This window comes from Xyrauchen texanus, chromosome 5 (genome assembly GCF_025860055.1).
Source record: "Xyrauchen texanus isolate HMW12.3.18 chromosome 5, RBS_HiC_50CHRs, whole genome shotgun sequence".
In the NCBI taxonomy this organism is placed as follows: domain Eukaryota; kingdom Metazoa; phylum Chordata; class Actinopteri; order Cypriniformes; family Catostomidae; genus Xyrauchen; species Xyrauchen texanus.
The window spans coordinates 66,363-87,500 of record NC_068280.1 but is presented as its reverse complement, the minus strand read 5'-3'; the positions used below and the strand labels follow the sequence as shown (position 1 = coordinate 87,500).

At 37.2% G+C, this 21,138-nt stretch overlaps 1 protein-coding gene across 1 annotated transcript in view; it reads left to right on the top strand.

The window, feature by feature from the left end:
• cdc37 (cell division cycle 37 homolog (S. cerevisiae)) overlaps positions 1-18,324 on the top strand; it is a 27,789-nt gene extending 9,465 nt beyond the window's left edge. Inside the window, 8 exon segments of the mRNA XM_052126520.1 lie at positions 6,905-7,186; positions 7,264-7,369; positions 7,477-7,592; positions 7,816-7,938; positions 9,163-9,224; positions 9,226-9,343; positions 17,113-17,184; positions 17,451-18,324. Of these exon segments, the coding sequence (XP_051982480.1) occupies positions 6,905-7,186; positions 7,264-7,369; positions 7,477-7,592; positions 7,816-7,938; positions 9,163-9,224; positions 9,226-9,343; positions 17,113-17,184; positions 17,451-17,582 (1,011 nt within the window). The 3' untranslated portion in view covers positions 17,583-18,324.
• The last annotated feature ends 2,814 nt before the right edge of the window (positions 18,325-21,138 follow it).

Sequence of the window (21,138 nt, the reverse complement as noted above, 5' to 3'; positions counted from 1 at the left end):
TCAATGTACTTTTCGAAATCAAACACTACAAACAATCAGCATGATATTTATGTGTCAGGGGAAAAAATAAAAGTTGTGTCAGAATTTAAATATCTAGGCATCGTAATAGACTCTAAACTAACCTTTAAATCACAGATAAAACTGGTTTGTAATAGAGTTAAATTTAATATCGCAAATTTCCGTTTTATAAGATCACACCTATCAACTGAGGCCGCCAAAATGTTTATGCATAGTATGGTTTTGCCCCACATCACTTATTGCCTTACAACATGGTCACAAGCAAAGAAAATAATGTTAAAACCATTAGAGTCACTTTACAAGCAAACAATCAAAATTTTAGATAAAAAATCATTTAGATCTCACCATTGTGCCATATTACAAAAGCATAAACTTTTAAGTTGGGAAAATGCTATCAAGTATTCTAACTTATGTCTGTTATATAAAATAATTTATGGTCTGTCATCTCCCCCACTCAGTAAATTTGTAAACATCAGAAACTCCTCACAGCGAGTAACACGAGGGTCGGCCCGAGGAGACTGTGTTGTTCCTTTGCAGAAAACTGCATTCAGCCAGCATGCTTTTTCAGTCTCAGCAGCGCAGAATTGGAACTCTGTTCCTCAGAATATTAGAGAACTCACTACATACACTGTTTAAAAAGCACCTAAAAAACTGGTTCATTTTACACCAGTCATGTCAACACTAATAAGTATATAGGCTATAATTTCCCTCTACCCGATCGTGCTGTCATCTGTGTCCCTGTTGGGTAACTGTGTTCAACATTATTATATTTAATTTTAACCTAATGTTGAAAATATAGTGAATTTGTACACTGTATTAATTTAAAGGATTTAACGAGTTATATTTTTTTTTGTGATCAATATTTTATTTAAAGTTACCATATAAAAAGCATACCTCTATCCATAGCTTTAAAATAGTCTTTTTGGCAGCCGTACTTGCTGACAGTAAGGTCCTTTTATGGTGAGCATTCAACTGAAGAGCGGAGTCATCTAACAGTAGAAGTAGCAATGGGTCTTGAGGTATGTCCAGATGTAGGATTTCGGAAAGAACAGTACTTACAAAGGTCCAGAAGGGAACCACCATTGGGCATTCCCAAAACATATGCAAATAAGAACCTACTGTAGATGTGTTACATAAATGACAGTATGGATCAGATCTAACCTTCATCCTATATAATACACTAGGAGTAATATAAGCCCTATTAATACATTTATAGTGAATCATCTGGTGAGCCAGGTTCTTAGATGAAGTGAAACATCTGGCCCATACCACATCCCAGTCAGGTTTAGATAAACCATCCCTTTCCCAGGAGTGGACAGCTGGAATATATGAGTGTTGCAAAACCAGAATTGAATTATAGATCTTAGAAACTAAGCCCTTAGCGGAGGCATTAGGGTCCAGCCATTTCCACAATGGATGTGGTAAAATATCAGTGGTCCAGGGAACACCATATGCTTTCAGGGCTGACCTTAGTCTCAAATATATAAAAAAGAGAATCCAGGTAAAGAAAATTCTGAACTTAATTCCTGAAATGATTTGATGCCTTTTTTACAGAAAATGTCTTTCAAGGTATAAATACCAGCATCAGACCAAGCTTTAAATACAAAGGGTATTTTACCAGTACACAAACAAGTATTGTGCCACAATGGCGTTAATTTGGTGTATAAGAAGGGGCCTCCCATACTTTTCTCAACCTTTTTCCATACCTCGAGGGAGTATACTCAATGATTGGTCCATACATTTTCTTAGAACATTTGGAAACACTTGCAAAGGGTAGATCTTGTAGGCTAACCGGATGGGTGATATTCACTTCTAAATCTCGCCATGGAACCCGGGAGTCAGGGTTAACCCAGGTTTGGATTGTTCTTGTTTGGAAGGCTAGATTATAAATCTTAAAATCAGGGAATGAGAGACCCCCATCAAATATCTTGCGCTGCATCGTCTTAAGACGGATTCTGGGTTTTTTCATAATCCAGATAAATCTAGAGATAGCCGTGTTGAGTTCTTTGAAAAAAAAAATCAGGTGGTGCTAGCGGTAACATAGAGAATACAAAATGTACCCTTGGAAGTACATTCATTTTAATAGTAGATATTCTTCCATGAAGAGCTAAACATAAGGGGGACCACCTATCTAAATCTTCCTTGATCTTATTCAGGAGAGTTTGATAGTTAGATTTAGAGAAAAGATGAATTGAAGGGGATATAATGATGCCCAAATATTTAAACTGTTTAACTATGGGGATCGAAGGAGGTAAGCTACTGGATTCCTGATTCGCTGCATCATTAAGGGGCATTAGTGCTGATTTATTCCAATTAATTTTGTAACCTGAGATAGTACCAAATAAATTAAGATTTAAACATTCAGGAACAGACTCAGAAATATTGGAAAACATAGAGCAAGATATCGTCTGCATAAAGAGAGATTTTGTGTGAGGTGCCTACACAGATAATGGGATGTATAGTTGATGACTGACGTACTGCTTGAGCCAAGGGCTCCACTGATAAAGTAAAAAGCAAAGGTGATAATGGGCAGCCTTGGCGAGTACCCCGACCAAGAGCAAAGGGCAAAGACATTAAGGATCCCATAAGAACACGTGCTGAGCAGCTATTGTAGAGTGTTTTAACCGTTTAATAAATCCTTGTCCGACCCCTACAAAGTCAAGGACCGACCAGAGAAAGCTCCATTCAATTCTATCAAAGGCCTTCTCCGCGTCCAATGAGATAATTGCAGAGGAGGCTGGACAAGAATCGGATCTATGAATGATATGTAATAGTCGCCTGATATTATCGGACGCCAATCGGCCTTTGAGAAAACCGGACTGATCAAAGTGAACAATACTGTCTATGCATTTATTCAGTCTAAGAGTTAGAACTTTAGCGAAAAGTTTAGCATCGGTGGTGATTAAGCTAATAGGACGGTAGCTAGCACATTCTAAAGGATCTTTCCCTTTTTTAAGTAAAAGGGTTATCAGAGCTGTGTTTTGGTCCCTATGTAAGGCTCCGTTTTCAACTGCAAAATTAAATGAGTTTAAAATAAGTGGTGATACTATATCCCAAATAGCAGAGATTAATTCAGGGGGAATTCCGTCAATTCCTGGAGATTTTTTCTTTGGCATAGAGTCCAAGGCCAACTTCAATTCTTCAGCTGACAAGGGACAGTCTAACATCTCCTGATGATGTTTATCAATTTTAGGAAGATGAAGCTGTTGAAGAAAGGATGTATGTTGCTGGTAACTTGAAGAGTTCGAAGTGTATAATTGTTCGTAGTAAGTTTTAAAAGTCTGGTTTATATCTTTGGGTTGGGTGCATAAAGTGTCTTCATTCTTTATAGCGTGTATGACTGCTCTAGATTCCATCTGGTTGATTCGTAATGCTAATAATTTACTAGGTCTCTCACCGTTGAAATAATAAGACTGCCTTGTTCGATGCATAATAAATTTAGCTCTGTGCATGAGTAATCTTTTTAGCTCATATTTAATTGCACAAAGTTCTTTCTCCTTCCGTTGACATTACTTGTTTTTAAGGTCGTTTTCCAACATCTGAATCTGTTCTTCCAACTCATTTATGCGGCTATTTCTAGATTTTTGACGAAAAGAAGAGAAAGAAATACATTTCCCTCTAATAAAGCATTTCGTCACCTCCCATAAGGATTGCGGGTTGTTTGAAGAACCCCTGTTCAACTCAATAAACTCAACTAAGGAGGTGCGTAATTGTGATATAAATTCTTGGTCATGGAGTAAGGATGTGTTAAATCTCCAACGTTTACGTCCAGAGGGAGCGGAAAATGGGAAAAGACATAAAGTTACCGGGGAATGATCTGAAAGAAGAAGGGGTAATATATCCGCATTGTCAATAAATGGAATATAGACAGGAGATACGAGCAGATAATCAATGCGTGAGTATGATTTGTGGCGAGCTGAAAAGAATGTATAGTCTTTGGCGCTATCATTCTTTAGTCGCCATATGCCACAGACATTGACCTGTTTTATAAATCATTAAACAACTTTGAGGGGGTTAGGTCAGAGTGAGATATTTGGGACCTATCAAGTAAGGGATTATGCACAGCATTGAAGTCACCACCTATCACAAGATAGTAGTCACCAAAACTTAGTATCATACGAACAAGCTATTGATAGAACTCACTATCATTTTCATTAGGAGCATAAACTGAAACAAAAGCGCATTTAATATTGGACCATGTACCGAGTGTACAAGTAATACGACCTTCTGTATCACTCTTTGAACAGTGAATGGAATAGGGAAGGCGCCGAGCAACCAATATCAAAACCCCCTTAGTTTTCTTAGTAGACGAAGAAAAAGAAACTAATTTATAGTGCCTATTCTGAAAACGATGTACGTCACAAGCTTTCAAATGACTCTCCTGTATTAATACAACCGATGCTTACTTAGTTCATAAATAATCCAAGCATTTAGTTCTCTTAATGGCGCCGTTTAAACCATTAATGTTCCAAGATACTACTTTAAGAGCCATAGATAATTAATAATAAGGTACTTCCCTTTGAATATATAACAAACAAATATGGACTTACATGGAAAAATCATGGCATCTGAAACTCTAAAGGAACAACAACTAGAACCGGATAAGAGGGCAGAAAGCAGAGAGTTAGAACGAACTCTCCTGCCTGCCAAAACAGAAATCTCGTCTAGATACGTGGCCAGCATAACAGTCGATCACTCGAGTCTGAAGGTCGACTCGGCATCACCGTTCACCAATGAAGAGTTCGGCACAATCGCGGCGTTAGTAGAACCTTTAAATCCTTTCCTAGAGGTTACGGGCTGTCGGAGTCCGTTAACATTCCCGCAGGTGTGTCATCAGATACGGGTAGATGCGTAGCGAATGCTTGTTGCTGGGCAGCATACGATTCCACTTCAGCCAGCGTTTCGAGAAAAGAGGTTGATCCGCGATGCATGACTTTGATCGTAGAGGGTAGTGTTGTCACGGTACCAAAATTTCAGTATTCGGTACCGATACCAGTGAAAATCCACGGTTCTTGGTACCAATTTCGGTACCAATTTCGGTACCAAACCAAAGTTTAATTTAGACTAAATTTACAAGAAAAAATCCATGGTTCTCGGTACCAAAGCAAAACACAAAAACATGCTAATTGAACAACACACTATTTTTATTAATAAAGGTAAACAATGCCATTCTTTATACTTATTTAAAATTGTGTTTCAAGTTTTTCCACAACTAATAAATGAAAATAAATTACACACCTAAAAAACACATAACGTAACGTTATGCTAATGATTTACTACACGGCTAACATTGTGTTTATTTCAATCCGACATTTAAATTAAAATATGGTATATAACACAAAACAGAAACTCTAAATTTGAAATTAATTTGAAACTTACCTGCTTGAACTCTTTCATTAGATCCGGGTGTCGGTCTTTAAGGTGTTTTATCAAGTTTGATGTATTGCCTGCTTTTGAGAGAAAACTTCGATGACATCGTTTGCAAATTGGTTTTTGATGATCTATGATGTTCCCCTCGTCATCAGCCGCAAATCCAAAATATTTCCACACATGGCTCTTTCCTCCTTTCTTATCAACAAGAGCAGTCACCACAGCAGCGCCGGCGGTCGCCATGACCAATCTGCACTTGTACACTTAAAATTAAAAATGTATAATGTAAAATCATATTGTATAAATAATGTATAACAGTTATATTAAATAAACAAAGCAGGTGTTACGAACTGCTCCGAGACACAAAGGTTGAGATCCAAATGCAGCTTTAATTAAGACACGTAATCCAATATTCAGAGCATCCAAGAGAAGCACAGGCATAACTAGGGATGGGTATCGTTAAGGTTTAATGGTATTACTACTCTTACCGATACTGTTTATCGATCCGGTACTTTAACGGTATTCTTAACGGTTCTTTTTGTTTTATATATATATATATTAGCAGAGACCACTTTTAAAAATCATCGGCCTCTTTTTGGCATTTATGAGCAAAATGTTGCCATGTCTCTTTCATCTTAAGAAATGTACTAATGATGCTTCTTATTTTCGTTGTTTCATTCCGATCAGACGAACGGCTTTGAAGCAATTCGCTAAAGAAATTTCAAAGTGGCAACAGGCCTTAATGCGAACCGAAGCAAATACGGTATCATGGCACTAGAAGTTAGAATCTCACAAATGTAAAATGTACCACTAGGTGGTGCCAGATCCAAACTTCTCAAGCACCTTCAGGGCATGGTCCTGATGACACATACAAAGTTTCATAACGATACGCCACACATTCTTAAAATACAGCAAATTCAAAATCGTTTGACTCGGAATGTTTCATTGAATGTAAAGAGACCAGTTTTATTATTTTTGGCCAAAGCGTTCAAGAGTTATAATCAGAATAACAGTGTGGTAATTTTGCGTGCCCGCTGTCAACTTGAAACCATTTCTCAGGAACGATTTCAAACATTGAAAAAAAAAACAGTGATAACTTTTGTGAAGCTCTATTTCACGATCGCTTTAAAATTATTTTGGTGGAAATTGGACAAAAACTTCCTTAAAATTCAAATCTAGTCGGGCGGAATTCAAACCCAAGGTATGGACTCGGGAACCAGGGGAAGAATGTTGTCTCTAGGACTTACAGTTCAAATGTCATTAGCGTAAAGGGGTTCCAAATTTAGTGTGCTATCAGTTCAGACTGTCCTCCTAGATGTGATACATTTCACAACTTTCCTGCGAACAGTTCTATGGGATGCCGTAGACTCCCATGGCAGAAGAAGAAGAACACTAACAATTCGCCCTTTCAGGGCTTGACCCTTTATAAAGTATTTCGAGAGAATCTGACACGGTAATGTTGAGATTTCACTCTCTCTTTCTCATTTAAATCAGTCTCTCTCGCCCCTTGTCACAGGCTCGTGTGGAGCGCATGGAGGCCTTTCTGAAGAAAGGTGAGGACATCGAAAAGAGTTTGATGGAGAGCAAGAAGAAGTTGGCAGAAGTGCAGCGGCGGGTACAGGAGTTGAGCGTGGCATCCACAGACGAGAGTAAAGCGGAGCTCATCAAAGCTCAAGTGGAGGAGAAACGTCTGAAAAAAGAGGAGAGATCGTGGCAGAAGAAGATTGATGAACACCGTACGGAGGAGAAGAAGATGCCCTGGAACGTGGACACGCTCAGTAAAGAGGGCTTCAGTAAGGTGTGTGTGACACTCAGTACAGATCAGAATACACACTTATGTTACTCTCACACTCACACACTTGTGTTGTGTTTCAGAGTGTCGTCAATGTAAAGCCAGAGAAAAAGGAGGAGACTGAGGAAGAGAAAGAAGAGAAACACAAAACCTTTGTGGAGAAATACGAGAAACAGATCAAACACTTTGGTGAGCTGCTGTTTTCTGTGTGTCAACACTAGAATATGTGTATTCATTATAAACGACAAGATTGCATGACAAAATAAACAATGCATATGGTGTGTGTGTGTGTTTAGGGATGTTGCGGCGCTGGGACGACTCTCAGAAATATCTGTCTGATAATCCTCACCTGGTGTGCGAGGAAACGGCCAATTATTTGGTCATCATGTGCATCGACCTGGAGGTGGAGGAGGTAACTGTTTTCCAGGCCTGGTGAAGTCATTGACATTTCTGACGTGAATATATATTTCTATATTTCTAGTTTGCTCCTCTCTGAAATGGATATTTCTGTTGTGTGGTGTGAAACTCTCACAATGAATCAGCTGAACTGGTTCTCAAATCAAATGATTCAATAGCGGGTCTGAATCTAAATGATTGTTAAAAATGTCAAATGAAATGGTGTGTTTGTGCTTTAGAAACATGCACTGATGGAGCAGGTGGCGCATCAAACTATCGTCATGCAGTTCATTCTAGAACTGGCCAAGAGTTTGCAGGTGGATCCACGTGGATGTTTCCGCCAGTTCTTCACCAAAATCAAGGTGTGTGTGTCAGCTGCAAGAGTGCTGGACTGTGTGTGTGTGTGTGTGTGTGTGTGTGTGTGTGTGTGTGTGTGTGTGTGTGTGTGTGTGTGTGTGTGTGTGTGTGTGTGTGTGTGTGTGTGTGTCAGCTGCAAGAGTGCTGGACTGTGTGTGTGTGTCAGCTGCTAGAGTGCTGGACTGTGTGTGTGAGTGTCAGCTGCTACAGTGCTGGTGTGTGTGTGTGTGTGTGTGTGTCAGCTGCTAGAGTGCTGGACTGTGTGTGTGTGTGTCAGCTGCTAGAGTGCTGGACTGTGTGTGTGTGTGTGTCAGCTGCTAGAGTGCTGGACTGTGTGTGTGTGTGTGTGTGTGTGTGTGTGTGTGTCAGCTGCTAGAGTGCTGGACTGTGTGTGTGAGTGTCAGCTGCTACAGTGCTGGTGTGTGTGTGTGTGTGTGTGTGTGTGTGTGTGTGTCAGCTGCTACAGTGCTGGTCTTTGTGTGTGTGTGTGTGTGTGTCAGCTGCTACAGTGCTGGTCTTTGTGTGTGTGTGTGTCAGCTGCTACAGTGCTGGTGTGTGTGTGTGTGTGTCAGCTGCTACAGTGCTGGTCTTTGTGGGTGTGTGTGTGTGTGTGTGTCAGCTGCTAGAGTGCTGGACTGTGTGTGTGTGTCAGCTGCTAGAGTGCTGGTGTGTGTGTGTGTGTGTGTGTGTGTGTGTGTGTGTGTCAGCTGCTACAGTGCTGGTCTTTGTGTGTGTGTGTGTGTGTGTGTGTGTGTGTCAGCTGCTAGAGTGCTGGACTGTGTGTGTGTCAGCTGCTAGAGTGCTGGTGTGTGTGTGTGTGTGTGTGTCAGCTGCTACAGTGCTGGTCTTTGTGTGTGTGTGTGTGTGTGTGTGTGTGTGTCAGCTGCTACAGTGCTGGTCTTTGTGTGTGTGTGTGTGTGTGTGTGTGTGTGTGTGTGTGTGTGTGTCAGCTGCTACAGTGCTGGTCTTTGTGTGTGTGTGTGTGTGTGTGTGTGTGTGTCAGCTGCTACAGTGCTGGTGTGTGTGTGTGTGTGTCAGCTGCTACAATGCTGGTCTTTTTGTATGTGTGTGTGTGTGTGTGTGTGTGTGTGTGTCAGCTGCTACAGTGCTGGTCTTGTGTGTGTGTGTGTGTGTGTGTGTGTGTGTGTGTGTGTGTGTGTGTGTGTGTGTCAGCTGCTACAGTGCTGGACTGTGTGTATTTGTTTCTTACTTGCAGTTTGTGTTTTTAGACTGCAGATCAGCAGTATCAGGATGCATTTAATGATGAATTGGAGTCGTTTAAAGAGCGTGTGCGGCCGAGCCAAGATTCGGATTGAGAAAGCAATGAAAGAATATGAGGAAGAGGAGCGTCAGAAGCGTTTGGGTCCCGGTGGTGTTGATCCAGCGGAGGTGTACGAGTCCCTGCCTGAGGTAACAGTAACTAACAGACTGATGAATAAGTGTTATTAGCAGCGGCTCTCACTGATGCCAGTGATAACACAATAGATGCACTGTCCTCATTACAAACATTCACTCATCTCATTTATTTACCAGATATTGTTATGAAAAATACAGGTTTTATGAGCAGTTACAGTATCTTAACAAAATGCCCCACTGCCTGATGGGAATCAGTGCAGAGATCAAAGCTGATGTCACTGATGGGGCATTTTGAGAAAATGTTTCCTCCTATTTCAACCTATCATTAAATTTACTTGGACAGTTCGACATATTCTGTTGAACATGAGCGACATCAAAAGCAGAAGGAAACATCCCTATCCGCTACAGAGGTCAATTATCAGCACGGCTCAATGAACAGAGCGGGTGCATTTACTTGTGACACGTGTCACCCGTGCAGCACAGATCATTAAAACCAGCGCAAGTCATGAAACATTTCAATTCAACACAGAATCTTCTGTTGTAAACCTCAATGTCTCTGTGACTAAACTGGTTAACCCGACATCCTTTTTTCTGCAGAACACAAATGATATTTCAGCTCTGTAGGTCCATACAATGTGGATGGTGACCAGAAGCTCCAAAAATGCGGCATAAAACTAATCCATATGACTCCAGTGGTTTAATCCATGTCTTCTGAAGTGATATGATAGGTGTGGGTGAGAAACACATCAATATTTAAGTCCTTTTTTACTATAAATCTCCACTTAAACTTTTTAGTGAAAATAAACAGGCACCACATGTGACTTTCATGTGTAATTTACTTTCATGTGACTTTTCAGATGTGAAAGTGGAGATTTATAGTAAAAAAGGACTTAAATATTGATCAGTTTCTCACCCACACCTATCATATCACTTCTGAAGACATGGATTAAACCACTGGAGGCTTATGGATGACTTTTATGCTGCCTTTATGTGCTTTGTGGAGCTTCAAAGTTCACTTGCATTGTATGGAGCTACAAAGCTGAAATATTCTTCTAAAAATCTTCATTTGTGTTCAGCAGAAGAAAAAGTCACACACATCTGGGATGGCATGAGGGTGAGTAAATGAATTCAAATGTTTGGGTGAACTGTCCCTTTAACTAGTATTTTAGGTAGAAATATATTCACATTAAAAATGTTCATATTATTAATAAATTAGGGGTGTGAGGGAATTTATCTAAATTTGTATATTTTATTTTAATAGTTTTTAATATGTTTAGGAGACTTGATTATAAAAATGATTTTCCTGTGGTTATGATTGTCTTATAGTTTTAACAGAGGTATGTGTAATGAGTACTTTGGCTAATCTATTGTAAGTACAGTATAGAATCCTAACCATTTGTCATTTAGTGTAAATTATGAACAAAACTACTTTTCATTCGGTGTAAAATCTTATGAAATAACAAGATATGTCTGAACTTTAATCAATAAGAGTCCCAACTTTTCAGAATAATTAGTTATTAATAACTTTTTACCTTCTATACATGTTACTGTTGTGAAACCCAGTCAATTTAATTCAACTCAAAATCAGATGCGCATTACAGTGGGACAAAATATTTTATTACAAAATGCACTTATTTTTGTAATACCATAATAATATCACTTAAATTATGAGTATATTTGAAATAGTATATTTTATAGCCCCTAACCCCTGACCCCCACCTGTGCTAGGTGCTGGGACTCTCAAATGTTAGGGCCTGTTCACACCAAGTTCCTCTATTTGGTGCGAATGTTCATTCCGAACGAGTTTTTGAGATAAGAGCTTTCTGTCATTTGACGTGCCGCTGATACACCCCTGAAACGATATATTTATAATGTACATTATTTAATACTGTACATCACTGTGCCTGTTATATTCTCATGGCATTAAAAATAGGCTTAGGTTCAGCAGTTCATTTGCACTAAGCTCGCAGTAAAATATTCCATAAAACGCTTGCAATATTTTACTGTAGGCAAACAAATTGCATAACAAGACTGCTATTTTTATTGCAGCAGTTATATAACAAAGTATTGCAATAATTAAAAAAAAGAAAATACAGTGAGCCAGTGTTTTCTTTTATATATAGCATACTTTTATATTACATTATTCCATGTGTATTTATATCACTGTACCTTGTGTTCTATTATCCAGGCGTTAATCCAGATGTTATAAAAAGAGACGTTGGGTTTGGGAATGGGTTTGGAATTTTCTCATAGCAAAATACATGTGCATATATAAATAGATGTATATTTATGCAACAACGCTCAGTACTCATCTTACTCGCATAAAAAAAACACAAATGTTAAATGGTCTGCACTTATATTGCACTTTTTTAACCTTCGCAGTATTCCAAGCGCTTAACACTGCATCTCAATCACACACACACACACACACACACACACACACACACACACACACACACACCAATGACGACAAGTGTCTTGCCCAAGTAGACTTCGGCATGTGGAGTCATGTGGGCCGGGAATCGTACCACCAACCCTGCGATTAGTGGTGAGCCACACCCACCCACAAACACAGATGATATACTCCTCAAAATGCATCAACACCATAAAATAATGCAATTATTTAAATAAATGCATTAACATCATCCAATATATTTATGCCTGGCATTGACAAAAGACTGGTAAAAATATTTGCACAACAGCACTGCCTACTGTACAGGGGTGACAGTTTTTGTTTAATTTTTTAGGGACTGTGTATGAGTAGACCTTTTTGTCGGAAGTTTGAAACTCAAAACGTCACAGATTTGTTGTGAACATGCCTTTAGTCTGAAAGCCCTGTCTGGTATCTCTGATATCACTATATGTGTCTGATATCACTAAAATCAGTATCTGACATCACTGATATCTCCATCTGATTTCACTGATATTAATGTCTGACATTAAAATCAGTGTCTGACATCACTGATATTTGTGTCTGATATCACTTAAATCAGTGTATGACATCACTGATATCTGTATCTGACATTAAAATCAGTGTCTGACATCACTGATATTTGTGTCTGATATCACTTAAATCAGTGTCTGACATCACTGATATCTGTATCTGACATTAAAATCAGTGTCTGACATCACTGATATCTGTATCTGACATTAAAATCAGTGTCTGACATCACTGATATTTGTGTCTGATATCACTTAAATCAGTGTCTGACATCACTGATATCTGTATCTGACATTAAAATCAGTGTCTGACATCACTGATATCTGTATCTGACATTAAAATCAGTGTCTGACATCACTGATATTTGTGTCTGATATCACTTAAATCAGTGTCTGACATCACTGATATCTGTATCTGACATTAAAATCAGTGTCTGACATCACTGATATCTGTATCTGACATTAAAATCAGTGTCTGACATCACTGATATCTGTGTTTATCTGTGTCTGATTTCACTGATATTTGTGTCTGATATCACTTAAATCAGTGTATGACATCACTGATATCTGTATCTGACATTAAAATCAGTGTCTGACATCACTGATATTTGTGTCTGATATCACTTAAATCAGTGTCTGACATCACTGATATCTGTATCTGACATTAAAATCAGTGTCTGACATCACTGATATCTGTGTTTATCTGTGTCTGTTTTCACTGATATTTGTGTCTGATATCACTTAAATCAGTGTCTGACATCACTGATATCGGTGTCTGTTTTCACTGATATTTGTGTCTGATATCACTGAAATCAGTGTCTGACATCACTGATATCTGTATCTGACATTAAAATCAGTGTCTGACATCACTGATATCTGTGTTTATCTGTGTCTGATTTCACTGATATTTGTGTCTGATATCACTTAAATCAGTGTCTGACATCACTGATATCTGTATCTGACATTAAAATCAGTGTCTGACATCACTGATATCTGTGTTTATCTGTGTCTGATTTCACTGATATTTGTGTCTGATATCACTAAAATCAGTGTCTGACATCACTGATATCGGTGTCTGACATCACTGATATCGGTGTCTGTTTTCACTGATATTTGTGTCTGATATCACTTAAATCAGTGTCTGACATCACTGATATCGGTGTCTGTTTTCACTGATATTTGTGTCTGATATCACTTAAATCAGTGTCTGACATCACTGATATCGGTGTCTGTTTTCACTGATATTTGTGTCTTATATCACTTAAATCAGTGTCTGACATCACTGATATCTTTGATATCATTGATTTATTTGTCTGATGTCAATAAAATAAGTGTCTGATATCACTGATATATGCATCTGATATCACTGAAATGTTTGACTGATATCACTGATATGCGTCCTATATCTCTGATAATTGTGTTTAATATCACTAATATATGGGTCTGATTTCACTGATATTTTTATCTGATACCACTGATATCTGTGTCTGATATTTGTGTCTAACATCATTACAATAAGTGTGATATTGTTACAATTAGTGTCTGATATTGCTACAATCAGTTTCTGATATCACTGATGTGTCTGATATAAATTATATTTTTCTGATATCACTTTTGTGTCTGATCTCACAAAAGTCAGTGTCTGACGTCACTGATATCTGAGTCTGACGTCACTGATATCGGAGTCTGACGTCTCTGATATTTGTGTCTGATATCACTGAAATATGGGTCCGATATCACTGATGTCTTTGTCTGATATTTGTTTCTGATATTACAAATATCTGTCTGATATCACTAAAATCAGTGTCTGATATCACTGAAATATGTGTCTGGTATCACTGATATATGGGTCTGATATCTCATATTTTGTGTGGTATAAATTATATTTGTCTGATATCACTAAAATCAGTGTCCGATATCACTGATATCTGTGTCTAATATCTTTGTTTGACATTGTTACAATCAGTGTCTGATGTCGCTACAATCAGTGTCTGATATCACTGAAATCTGTGTGTGATATCTGTGTCTGACATTGTTACAATCAGTGTCTGATATCACTGATGTGTCTGATGTCACTAATATCCATGTCTGATGTCACTAATATCCATGTCTGATATCACTGATTTTTGTGTCTGATATCACTGATATAGTTGTCTGATATCACTGATATCTGTCTGATGTCAATAAAATATGTGTCTGGTATCACTGATATATGCGTCTGACATTTCTGATATTTGTGTCTGATATCACTGATATTTGTATTTGAAATCCCTGAAATATGTATCTGGTATCACTGAAACGTTTGTCTGACATCACTGATATCTATGTCTGATATCACTGATAACTGTTTCTGATATTTGTATCTGATATCTCTGATATTTGTGTTTGATATCACTAATATATGGGTCTGATATCACTGATATTTTGTCTGATATCACTGAAATATGGGTCTGATATCGCTGATGTCTGTGTCTGATATTTGTGTCTGATATCACAAATATCTGTGGAAATATTTATATTGCTTATATTTTAATGCTTGTTTTTAATTTTTAGTGAATGTGTGACACGCGCCTACAACACCAAAACTAATTCCTTGTATGCATAAAAAACATACTTGGCAATAAAGCTATTTCTGATTCTAATATCACTAAAATCAGTATCTGATCTCACTGATATATGGGTCTGATATCACTGATATTTGTGTCTAATCTCACTGATATCACTCAAATCAATGTCTGATATCACTGATATATGGGTCTGATATCACTGATATTTGTGTCTAATCTCACTGATATCACTCAAATCAGTATCTGATATCACATATGTATGGGTCTGATATCACTGATATATGGGTCTGTTATCACTGATATCACTCAAATCAATGTCTGATATCACTGATATCTGTCTCATATCACTGATATCTGTGTCTAACATCACTAAAATCTGTCTAATATCACTACTATCAGTGTCTGATATCACTGACATCTGTGTTTCACATCACTGATATCTGTGTCTGACATCATTAAAATCTGTTTCTGATATCTCTACAATCAGTGTCTGATGTCACTGATATTTGTGTCTGATATCTCTGATATCATTCAAATCAATGTCTGATATCACTGATATCTGTCTCATATCACTGATATCTTTGTCTGACATCACTGATATCTGTGTCTAACATCACTCAAATCTGTCCGATATCACTACTATCAGTGTCTGATATCACTGATATTTGTGTCTGATATCACTGAAATATGAGTCTGATATCTCTGATATCATTCAAATCAATGTCTGATATCATTGATATCCGTGTCTAACATCACTCAAATCTGTCCGATATCACTACTATCAGTGTCTGATATCACTGATATTTGTGTCTAATCTCACTGATATCACTCAAATCAATGTCTGATATCACTGATATATGGGTCTGATATCACTGATATTTTATTCTGATATTACTGATATATGGGTCTGTTATCACTGATATCACTCAAATCAATGTCTGATATCACTGATATCTGTCTCATATCACTGATATCTGTGTCTAACATCACTAAAATCTGTCTAATATCACTACTATCAGTGTCTGATATCACTGATATCTGTGTTTCACATCACTGATATCTGTGTCTGACATCATTCAAATCTGTTTCTGATATCTCTACAATCAGTGTCTGATATCACTGATATTTGTGTCTGATATCTCTGATATTTTTGTCTGATATCACTGATATTTGTGTCTGATATCTCTGATATTTGTGTCTGATATCTCTGATATTTGTGTCTGATGTCACTGATATTTGTGTCTGATGTCACTGATATTTGTGTCTGATATCACTGATATTTGTGTCTGATATCACTGATTTGTGTCTGATATCTCTGATATCATTCAAATCAATGTCTGATATCACTGATATATCTTTGTCTGACATCACTCAAATCTGTCCGATATCACTACTATCAGTGTCTGATATCACTGATATTTGTGTCTGATGTCACTGATATTTGTGTTTTTGATATCACTGATATAACCTGAAATCACTAAAATCATTTTTTGATCTCACTGATATATTGGTCTGATATCACTTATATTTGTGTCTGATATCACTGATATCTGTGTCTAACATCACTAAAATCTGTCTGATATCACTACTCCGTGTCTAATTTAATTGATATCTGTGTCTGACATCACTGATATGTGTGTCTGACATCACTGATTTATGGGTCTGATATCAATAATATTTGTGTCTGATATCTCTGATATCATGGTGTCTGATGTCACTGACTCATGATGTCATAAGTGATATTTTTATCTGATATTACTAAAATTATTGCCATATATGATAAAAATTGGTGTCTAATATATGTCTGATATCACTGATATGTGTTTTATATCACTAATATTTGTGTTTGATATCAGTGTCTTAAATCACTGATATTTGTGTCTCATATTAATGATATTTGTGTCTGATACTATTGCAGAAGAAAAAAAACTGAATGCCATGAACTACATGTTGCACACCTGCAATAATCTTACAGTTGTGGACTTTTGAAGTGACTCCATTTACATTGATGGGCTGCTTTAGCGTACATACTTTAAATCCTTAAGAAATGTGTCCACTGACAATTCAATTGTGATATGACTTTTCTCAGTGCTGTTGCACAATAAAACATTTTTGGCAAATAATCGTAAAACTGGTTAACTGTGATTTGTTTTTTTTTTTCTAACCGCCAAAACCTCACACTGTGGCATCCCTAATGTCTGAGATCTGGAAGAATTGTAGCACTGTGCTTCTGTTTTCTGTATCTGCTTTGTGAATTGATTATCACTGATATCGGAGTTTGACATAACTGTGTCACATCTGTTGTTCTGATCGCAGGAGATGCAAAAATGCTTTGACAATAAAGACATTCAGATGCTGCAGGAAACCATCAGCAAAATGGATCCAACGGTCAGTGTGATTGATTAAAAATCAAATAGAAATATTCACCGAATTTAGGCAGGATTGGAAACGACAATAAATTAGTAGATGAAATGGACTTAAGATCTGTTCTGTCAGCTCAATTAACTCCTTTGTATCTGATTATTATCACAGCTCAACACTGACACAACTCATCCATCCCAGAATGAAACAGTGTGATTAGATGCAGATGTTTCATGAGTTTTGACCATGATGTTTGAAGTGAGGAAAGAAATTGTGGTGTTTGATTGTTGCAGGAGGCCAAATACCACATGAAGCGCTGCATTGACTCGGGCTTGTGGGTGCCTAACTCTCGAGGAGCAGATGAGGATGCAGATAAAGATGCAGATGAGCCGCAGTACGAGGAGGTGCAGAAACAAGATCAATGACATCATCAAAGCAGACGTAACATGACAACAGAGCTTGACCCCTGACCCCAGCGTTCTGTTATTCAGATTATTATAAATAAAGTCCATGTAACTAATGGCAGTCATCCTGATCTTTAACTTCGCGCCTGTCTCGCAATAGTTTTGATTTATCAGCGATTGTTTTGCTTTCAATAGTGGTTATGTGTAATTAAACTGCAGCTGTCACTCCATTAACCCATAACTGAACTGAATCTATGAATGAACTGGATTATCATCATGATAGATTGTTTGATCGGATGTTTCTCAGATGTTGGTTTGCATCAGTATTACACATTAGAAATGAATCATCAAAATGGATATGAAGTAGGTTTCTTCAGTTTTCTCTGTCTCTTAGTGCATGTACAGATAAACATGGGCTGATGGGTAATCTGAGTTTCTGTCTCACACACCGATGTTTTAGTTTGGTTCTTCTCAAACTTTTTGACTTCAACTCTAGCCAAGACAATGAGATTTCCTCTTGTTCTTCTGTCATTTGTTTGCAAATGTTTATCAAATGTGGAGTCAATAATCAAATAAAAAAAGAACTTTTAAGGACTAATTTCTAAAATGAAAACTAGCAAGTAAACGGAGAAACTTTTTGTCGCATCTTGAGTTTTGGCATTGTAATTTAGATGATGTGAAATAACCCAAGTCATCTTGTGTGCATCTGCTTGAGAACTGCTGCTGAGTTACCGCAATAAAAACAGATAAAGAATGAAAATAATCAAGTGTTTATGAATACTGAAGCTCTTTTACCACAAACACACTTGTGATAATGACCCTAACCCATTATGAAGTACTAGCACATTTTTATTTATTATGATGCTGGTACTGTCAAACAGTACTGAAACTGCTGAAAGATTAGACCGTTTTCATGGGTGAAATATGAAACAGAACAGGAATTCACAAATCAGTCCCACTGATCATTGGGTTAAACCTCCGTGAAGTTGGCACCCCATATAATTACTCTTAACCAGCACCCCTATTTTTGAGAATTTTCGGAAAATGACATACCCAAATACAAATGTCTGTAACTCCTAAACCATATGCTCCACATTCATAACTCTGATATTTTTTTAAACTAGACACTTGAAACTTTGTTACCCAAGAGTCATATTAATTCAAAAGTAGCATAGGAACAGAGTAAAACAAGGTCAAATTTACATGAAAGTGACTCACGATTTCTATGAATGAACTTCATTTAGGGAAAAATGTATCAGACTTTTATGTTAAAGGCCTGAAAACACCATAAAGATAAAACTGAATGTCTGACCATGTTCTGATTCAAATTTGAAGATGATACTCCCAAAAATGTAGTTTCTGTAAGCTTTTATTCAGGGAAAGTCTAGGCGTCCTTTCCAAAAGGCCATTTGGAGACTGTAATCTCATATCTTGCTAGTCTTCTCCACTGTAATTTTATAATCAAAACCATCTTCACCTGACTTCTTGTAATCCTTTCCTTCCATTTTTGTTATATTATATGCATCATAAATATAATGTGTGTGTGATATAAATATTATGTCTTTATGTATAATATACAGCTATCACCTAGCTACTCGTGTAGCCTCGTGTCTTTGCTAGTCATTTTATAATCAAAAACATGATATGAACAGAAAAACTGCCAATACTTCATAAACATAAAAACTCAAGACGATGTGTTTCAACTTAGCGATCTAATACGGGATCGAGTCCATGGAGAAACATCTCGTGTTACCAGCTTCAGCCCGGCCCTAATGACCGCAGGTTCTGACCCGTGTGCAAAGTTTCAAGAGTTTTTGAGCATGTTAAGAGCCCCAAAAGTGCCCCGTAAGTCGTAAAAAAAATAAATAAATAAATAAATAAAAAAAAAAATAATAATAATAATAATAATAATGCGCTGTGCGTAAAATGACGAAGAGCGCACGAGTGGACGCACTTGTATTAGACCTATGTATTAGACAGATCTTCTGAGGTAAACTAAGCAAACTGTCAATCACTTCATTTGTGTTTTAGTTGGTTAATACTCCCATCCATCAAAATTTTGCTGACAAGACATTGGGTGGCTTTTATCCAGTCAAAAACCGAGGTGCGAGAGTGACAGGTCCCGCAGCCTGTTGTTGCGCTCCCTTCATATTTTGGTCATTACAGAGCCTCTGATTGAAGGAGAGAAACAGGGAATGGCTCATTTTATCAGAAACAGTCCAAACTACGGGGAGAGATGGTTTTTGAACATTGGAATACAAATTAGAATCGATATTTCATTGAAAGTGAACATGATGGATTACTCTAACTGGAAGCGCTCATGAAAACTGAGGAGGATATTTAGTTTTTTCCCTATTTTTTTGTTGTTTTGGATTAAAAAGTGGGATGCATTTTGAAGAGTAGACCCTTACATTGAAATGTATGCTGGTGTTTCTTGGATTCGATCCGAACTGATCTGAACCATAGGAGATGAAAGATAAGTATTGCCGTTCATTTTGTTCATATTTACAGGGTCGGTCTGTCAGCATTTTATTGAACCCTTTCCTCTCTGGTGTATTGATTGCAAAAACAAGTTCAGAACGTGATTCTTGAGTGTTTTAGCTTTCAAATGATGCATAGTTTATGATAGTTGATTGAATATTTGTTATAAAACAAAGGTAATAAAATTATAAACACCCCCCCAGGGCCCGCCGGCGCCCCCCTGCTGGTTAACAGGTTCTTAAATAATCACCAAAACTATTTCATCCGTTTGTGCCGCAAAAATGAACGTTTGTGCTGGTTTGATGTTTGAGATATTAAGCATTAGTTTTTGGGCTGTGTGACGTCACTCTCCACCGCATCTTGCTCAAATCGATCCAAACTGTCAACAGGTTTCACCATGATGTAATAAATATGTAAAACCAGGTATTATCTGTTCAGTGATACTGAGATCTTATATTTAACTTTTTATTGTTTACAATTTACAATTTTACCTGGTAAGTATATACTTTGAACTTTGACATTATTTGGTGGGAAATAATTGATTAATGTTATTCAATGAAATACTTTTTAAATGTACACTATATAAATACTAATATATATATATATATATATATATATATATATATATATATATATATATATATATATATATATAAGAAATATTTTGTTTGATAGCTGTCTGATAACATCAGTTTTTGTAAGGTTACTGAACTAATGTCGGGCAAATGAGTTTTTCCTAATGAGCTATAGTTAAATCAAAGATTAGTAGCTGACTTCACCTCAGTTAATGAACCACTTTTGCAAATAAATGTGTTTGTAGTATTATTGCTTGAGTATATGCTACATTTAGGCTGACATTTTAAAGATTTTTATAAATCATATTTTCAGATGCAAACGCATTCACAAAATAACTCAGTAAATCAGGAGGAGAGTTAGCACTGAAGAGATCGGACATGACACATAATACACACATAAATGAGAAGGTTCATTTATATAAGAAATGATATGGTACTCAAGATGGCGCCGAGTATGGCTGCTGCGTTGCGAGCTCCGTTACAACACTGCGGTTTATTGTTTGTTTTGTTTACAGTTCTTT